Here is a 7,500-nt window from a genome sequence, read left to right as displayed (position 1 = left end):
CACTACCAAGTAACATTCTGTAGGCCTATACAGTAATAACTTGTGTACTTTGTTCCCTTTTTATTGCTGCTTTTATACTTTGTCATAATAAAGGCACACTATGGCAACATAACATCGTAGCTGCTGCACCATGCATGTACAAACAGGTAGAATGCTGTTGGGCAACTTTTCTGTTAATTATAGCTGCCTACACACTATACATTATACTGCTGAGTTCTTGTTTATCTAGGACTTAGAACAGGACTCCACCTTGCTGACAGTCTTTGTCTTTCTATTGATTTCTCTCTCAACAGAAATGAAAGCGGTGCATTTGGTTCATGTGGACCAGCAGGCTACATCGGGGAGAGGTCTGTTCTCCAACTACATTCCACCAAGCCTGGAGAACAAGCTTCTGGTCCAGGCCTCCTCCCTGTTGGCCCAAACAAACACCGAGCTCTCAGCCATGGCATCTCACTCCTCCTCATGCCCCTCTCTGCAACCCTCTGGCCTGTCCTCTACCACCTCCACCCTCCTTCTCTCCACTTCCTCCTCTTCCTACACTCCCTCTTTCAGCTCTCCCCTTCTCAGCACTGAGAACACGCTCCTAACTAGAGAACCTCTCCTGCTTTCCTCTACGCTCTTGTCCGCGGTGCCGTGGCTGTCTTCGTCCCTGGATACCTCCTCGAGTGGTGCCCTGCTCGGGCGTTTCTCTCACGTCCCTCCTTCATCCCTCTATCCTGGTCTGAGTGGAGAAGAGAAGCCGGACGGGGGAGATGGAAGACGTGACGAGGTATCTGAAGAGACTCAGTCTCTTAGCGAGGAGATAAGTGAGGTACATAATAATAATACCTGGGATTTATATAGCGCTTTTCTGAGTACTCAAAGTCGCTTTACAAGGCTAAACTAAGTGGAACACAAGCAAAACAAAACAACTTTAATAGGAAAATACAGAGAATAAAAAAGATAAAAAGATAAAAGGCTACAAAAGGCCAGCGAATAAAACAAAAGTTGATACTAGGGTGGTAGGAGATCAGCTAGGTGGGGAAAGCAGTTCTGAAGAGGTGGGTTTTGAGGGTGGTTGAAACCATCTGTTGTCTTTATCCTAAATTGCTTTGGTTTTTTTCTCGTTCAAAACATTGAGATTAAAGGTCTTTACACACAAGGGGCTTGATGAATAAACAATGCAACAATCACTGGCAAATATTTCACATCAAAGCTATTTATATAATTGATGCCTCGTTCAAATCGACCTCTTGCCAAATAAAGATTGCGTCGCTTTATTACCACTTAATATGCACAGTGTTGCGTTGGAGTTGTCAAATTATTTTATATGCATATTAATAATAATAATAATAATAACAATTTATTGAAAATGTACATTGTTTCAGTAAACTGACACCCAAAGCGATTGTAGCGTTTCTAAGACCCTGTTTGCTGTGCTGTTTTCCTCTCTATTTTCTGGGCCAACAGCTCTCTGAAGAAGACTGCATGGAGGAACAAGAGATGGAGATGGAGGTGGAGGTGGAGGCTAACAGGACCACCGAGTTCTCTGTGTTGCAGATGGAGCTTGGTGCTCCGGACCATGATGAGACTATAGCAGTCAGACAGGAGGAGTTTGCAGAATTAGACAGAGGAAAGGAGGATACTGAAGCAGAACTGAAGGCTAAAAAGGTGTGTGGGTGGTATTTATTTATTCCTTTAGGGCAGTTAATGGAACAAATTAATCAACTGAAAAATATATTGATTTAAATAAAAAATATCTCCAGATAATGTTTAACTGAATATATACACACAACAATACACAGACATTAAGACATCCTATGTTGTTTGTATGTCACTAAATACAGTGGCATAGATTGACTCAGTGAAGTCCATTAGAGCTGAAAGAGTTAATTGGACTAATCGATGCAGTCAAATTTAAAAAGTAGTCAATATATAATAATAACAAAAACAACAATAATACATTGTCTCTGTCGGGTGGAAATCTCATAAGTCCAAAACTGTTATTTTTCAGGATTCAAATTCAAAAGTAGCAGATCTCTGCAAGCTCCAAAACGCGTCACAAACTCAAAACGCGTAGATTTCGGCCGTGTTTCGAGCTTGCGAATCTGCTACTTTTGATGCTTTTGTGTGACGCTGTAGTTTGATCAAGTAGGGCGTTCATTTACGAAAAAACACAAAAAGTTAGAATATGGAGAGAGGAGGTTTTTGCCCGACAGCAACGATATCTGCATAGTAAACTAGCATCTATCAAAAAGGTGTCCTTCCTCTGAACACATGCCTCTGTTCCTCTGCCCTTCAGTATGGGTTACTGGATGAGGTATGCTGTTCTCTGGTCAATAAGAGCACGGCTCCAGGCCAGACAGACTGGGATGCAGAGGACAGTGTCTGGACCAGGATCACAAACCTTTCTAAGGACATCTCTGCAACTGACCCACAGTTTCTCCTCAAGGTGTGTATGTGCGTGTGTTTTTATATATGTGCACGGTTATGCAGTTTTCAGGTGTGTACTGTGGATTTCTTTTAGCTAGTGGAGCACTACGTCACACGCACACGTGAGCGATCACCAATTGAAATAACCTCTTTAATATGTGAGCCTATTTATTAACCAACAATATACTGTATATCAAATTTTATTCTATTTACTTTCATACTGGGGACACTGTAGTGTTGACGCCACCTCTGTAATTTAATTAGTGAATCTATCAGCCACTGTTATCAAACTCTTTTGACTTCTTCAGACAGAATATCTGACACCTACAGTAGGCTACCTAGCAGGTCACACAATGCACCATTGATATGCCTCCAGCCAGGTCGGTCATTCCTGTTAATTCACGCTGTGACACTCCCCGTCGGCAGCTTTTGTAAGCAAGGTGCGGAAACTGCAAATGGCTGTTTTTGATCGATACGCAAGGTGAAGGTAGACGCACGCGGGTACACACGTGCATGTCCATGCATGTGCGGGCGTGCGTGCCCCTTCAGAGCTAGCTGCGCTCCACTTTGCTCCACCGGCAGTACGCCCCTAGTGTGTAACTGTGGATGCATTCTCCATTTTTATATGCCCACACACATATTTCTCATGAGCAAAACGGGTCACTTAACTTGTACAGTTATGTTTTAAACACTTAAGCCCTATTTTATATTATGGCTATTTAGGTTTGCTAGGCTCACCCCACAACCCTAGTAACTAACTAGTTGTAACATTAACGCTGTAATATTAGCGCTGTCCTCAGCTAAAGAAAAAAGATTATGAAGGACTGCCCTAGTGAATCTATAAACAGTGCTCCAGTATTACTTGAAAACCACAGTACCATGTACTGTACCTAACTTAAGCCATATAGACATACTGTGCCATTTACTGTATCTGTTCTTTTCCTTTTGCCCTCCAGGTGGCAGTGTACACCAGACAGGAGCTGAACATTCGCATTACAGCGAACTTCCTGTTGACTCTGGCTGCCAATCTGCCCGCCACCAAACCACATGTCCGCAGGTACTTCTGTGCAGCCATACAGCTGCCTTCTGATTGGCTGGAGGTAGCCAGACTCTACAGCACGGTGAGTCTCAGCCACATTTCTTGATTTACCCTATTTATCAGGAGTTGAAACTGTTGGGATTTAACAGGAGAGCCTTGTACATGTTTATCGCAATCATACTGAAGACAGATTTATTTTTTAAAAACAAAAAGAAACAGTTCAACACTTCATGGAAATAGTCTATCTACAAGTAGATTGGTTATTTCTGCTGTTTTTGCTGATTCTTGATCTGATTGGTCCTGATAAGTTGATAAGTTGCTGGCAAACCCTAAGTGTAATGTGTGCATGATGTGCCTTTGTGACTCTTTCTGCACGTTTTTGTCTAAAAACACATCTCACCCAAATGTTTATAGTTTCCCTAACTGCTACCATCCAATCTCCTCTGCAGTGTTTCAGTAAAAATCTACCAACCTGTCTGAAGAAGGCTATGGCTGACAAGTTCAAGCAATTCACTGAGTACCATCTAGCCAAATACAACACGCGCAAACATCGCTGCAAACACAACAGCAAAAAGCCTAAAGGCAAGGTACTGAACAACACATTTTCTTCTGTTCTTTTTTATTTACTTTTTAACATTAAGGTTTTAAGGTTTGTATAAGGTTTTAAGGTTTATAAGTTTATAATAAATAGTTTGGTGACCACAGGAGAGACTGTTGACAGCCGGAATGTAGACGGCATCCCGGGAGCAGTATGGGTTAGCGCCCCATGCTGTGTCTTCCGTGAGGAAGAAGCCCAACAAACCCGCGGTGAGGCCTTTAGGAGGGCCATTACAGCGTACCGCAAGCGTGGCTAATACCATTAGACGGCCCAATCTAGTGGTATCGGCCCAAGGAACCATCACACCAGAAGGAAATGTTTGGATCGGGGCGGTGCATCTGATCTGGCGCAGCGCTCAGGTCCTGGACCTGGTGTGACGAAGGAGGAGCCTGGCCAGGAGACAACCCACAGAGCCTAGTCCCTCCAGGTGCCAGAGCCTCCCCGAGTCCCGGCAGAGTACTTCCGGAGAAGCGGACTGCCCTGTCTTTCCCTATAGGACTGACCGTGGGTGCTACTGGGACGTAAGTCTGGGCTTGATCAACCCTTGCTGGGTCACCTGGGCGAGGGTGTATGTTGTACAGTATGTTGCAAGACCCGAAACACCCTATGACCCCAGGCTACAACACTGATGATACGTCCCAGTTGCATCCATGTGATGTTTTTCTTTATCATAAGGTTTCAAATAAGAAGGTCATCAAGTCTTGCATCATAACATCGACTTTTTCTCGTTCGCTCGTTCTCTTTCTCTATCTTTCATACAACTTTAGATGTCAGCTGTCTGTAGACATACATTTACAACGTTAGCCGTATATGCATTTATTTCACAAAAAAACCTGTCCACTGTACAGTGCTGGAATGGTGATTTTGTACACCTGTATTTCATAAATCATGGGACTGGTGTGGCTCTAATGTGGATTTCAAACTTCAAGTGGTCAGCCTGTGACGTCAGTCATCTATGATGACATCAGTCGCCTATGTCTATGACATATCTATGACGTACTGTATTATTCCATATTTGGGATTTGGGCCAAGGTCTCAGTCCGATTAGGGCCCTATTGTCTTCCATTATAAATGAAAGTTTATTGTCTCCGCCAGGAGACTATGTTTTCGTTCACGTCCTTCCGTGTGTCCACCAAGCTAACATTGGTCAAGCTTCACGTGACACGTGACAATATGTTGAAAGGGTGTGCTTTGATTGGCTAGCGAGACGCATGATGAAATAGAGATCTATAAATAGGTGTGTCACTTCAAAACATCATTTATATGTTTTTAAGTGACACACCTATCCATCAGCCAAGCTAACATTGGTCAAGTGACACGTGACAATATGTAATATTGACAGGATTAATGGAGAGTATCTTTTCCTCTCCGTCCGTCTCTGTATGTGTCCGTCTGAGAACACCAAACATTGGTCAAGCTTCACGTGACATCACAATATGTAATATAAATAGGTAAGACAGGATAATTCAGGAACAGTACTTTCCAGTACAAATTACCTGACCGTGCGTGTGTGTCCGTCTGAGAACACCTAACATTGGTCAAGTTTCATGTGACATCACAATATGTAATATAAATAGCTTAGACAGGATCAATCAGTAACAGTACTTTCCAGTACAAACTGAGATCACAGCCTTGAACACAGCTGTAGAATTAGAACATTTCTAGAAAACTATGGTTAAAGATAGGGTAAGTGATTTCCTTTGGTTAAAATAGCACGGGTCCGCTGGTGGAGACCTGTGCTCCGCGGAGCACATTTTCTAGTATTTCAATTCAAAACATTTGTGGAGGTATACTTCTGAGGTCTACTGGCAGTGTGTACAAGATATTTAGCGCTTTGCGAGATTAGCAACAGACAGGCAGGCAGGCAGGCAGACAGACAGACAGACAGACAGACAGACCCTTTTCTAGACGGCTCACCTCTGAGGGGCCACGCTGTAAAAGAAAATTATCTTTTTTTACTGCTCCACTCTCCATCATCCCACACATTGTCCTCTATCTTCTCTGCACCCCAGGTACCAACCAATGCACAACTGAAAAAGTGGGCAAACATCCTCAGATCAGATGAAAAACTACTGAAGGAACATGTGAGTCAATTCTCAATTCAGTGTACTAGAATCTGGGCTGATTTATAGTTAGTTATTTTTCATAATCTGATTACGTAATACTCATCACGTGTAGTCAGTTACTACCAACCGCTGTAGAGGACTATGATAAATTAATGATGCATGACTACTGTATATAGTGAGCTCATAAGCAAGATAGAAAAACACTTCCCGGTTGCACCACAACTACCGGTACTCCTTCGAAATAACTTAATATTGCTCTTTATAAAACAACTTTTAGAGCTATGTTGAAATGTCACCTCCTAATATAAAACTTTCTTTGTTTTGTTCTCACGATCATGCAAATATTTTTGGGGCGGTGTAACCGCCCCCTATACGTGAGGTTTGGACACCGACCAATCCTACACCGGGATTGGCCAATAGTCTACAACGCAGTCTACAACCCTAACCCTTCCACAGTCAATGCAGATCTATACTTTTGCAAAGTCAGCCAATCACATTACAGCTAGTGTCATAACCACTAGCTGTAATGTGATTGGCTGACTTTGCAAATTCAGGACTGTGATTGGCTAGCGAAACGCACGACACATGTGCAGCCCTATGAATAGCAGTATGGACTTAAAAAAACACTTTTATGTTTTTTTTTTAAGTGAATCACTTCCATCACTGTGATGACCACTGTGACCACACCGCCCACTTCACACTGGGTGTGATTTTTTGATTAGGAGAGGAAACAGAATTATTTAACAAACTGAGACGTGCTGCTCTTGCTGCACTAGCAAGACATTGTCACATTTTTAGTGAAAAGATGATGATGATGCTAGGTCTTTACATTGCTACATAATTATGTACATCATTTCTGAATTCTCATTGTGAACAATTCACTCTCTTAGTGTCACACTACACCCCCTGCTGGGGAAACTTGGACATGACACTCTTTTGTTTTCACATCACATACATTACATTACATTACATTACAGTCATTTAGCAGACGCTTTTATCCAAAGCGACTTACAATAAGTGTATTCAACATAGGTAGGGAACGAAAACTACTAATCACCAGAAGTTTTAAGTACATTTCCTGCTAAAACAAGCAACCAAGAGTATACCTAGCGCTAAGGTAAAAGTGCAATATATCAGCTACCTACTTTCTTAAACAGATGAGACAAAAATGGCAAAATCAAATGAGCACGAGCTAAAACAAATAAGTGTATCGACTAAACAAGATCCAATAAAACAATACAAAAATAAAACAAGAGTTCGTACAACTAGTTAACAACAAGTAGGCCAGGCAAAGAGGAAGGATAGTGTTTCCTGAAGAGGTGGGTTTTCAGCCTGCGGCGAAAGATGGGCAGTGACTCTGCTGTCCTGACTTCAGTGGGAAGTTC

General features: G+C 42.4%; 1 protein-coding gene across 4 annotated transcripts in view; it reads left to right on the top strand.

The window, feature by feature from the left end:
- The window catches only part of tep1 (telomerase-associated protein 1), a 44,278-nt gene that overhangs the window by 1,414 nt on the left and 35,364 nt on the right, over positions 1–7,500 (top strand). For 3 of the 4 annotated variants that reach the window (XM_084058735.1, XM_084058733.1, XM_084058736.1), the window contains exons 2-8: positions 94–146; positions 294–811; positions 1,450–1,650; positions 2,282–2,431; positions 3,369–3,533; positions 3,901–4,038; positions 6,062–6,133. In XM_084058735.1, coding sequence (XP_083914861.1) covers positions 131–146; positions 294–811; positions 1,450–1,650; positions 2,282–2,431; positions 3,369–3,533; positions 3,901–4,038; positions 6,062–6,133 — 1,260 coding nt within the window. In that variant the 5' untranslated portion in view covers positions 94–130. The remainder of the gene's footprint in view (positions 1–93; positions 147–293; positions 812–1,449; positions 1,651–2,281; positions 2,432–3,368; positions 3,534–3,900; positions 4,039–6,061; positions 6,134–7,500) is intronic. The other variant, XM_084058734.1, reaches the window with a different exon arrangement.

This window comes from Gymnoscopelus microlampas, assembly GCF_963454915.1.
Source record: "Gymnoscopelus microlampas genome assembly, chromosome: 5".
NCBI classification, from domain to species: domain Eukaryota; kingdom Metazoa; phylum Chordata; class Actinopteri; order Myctophiformes; family Myctophidae; genus Gymnoscopelus; species Gymnoscopelus microlampas.
Note: the sequence above shows the minus strand (reverse complement) of the source record. Positions and strands in the feature narration are given on the sequence as shown.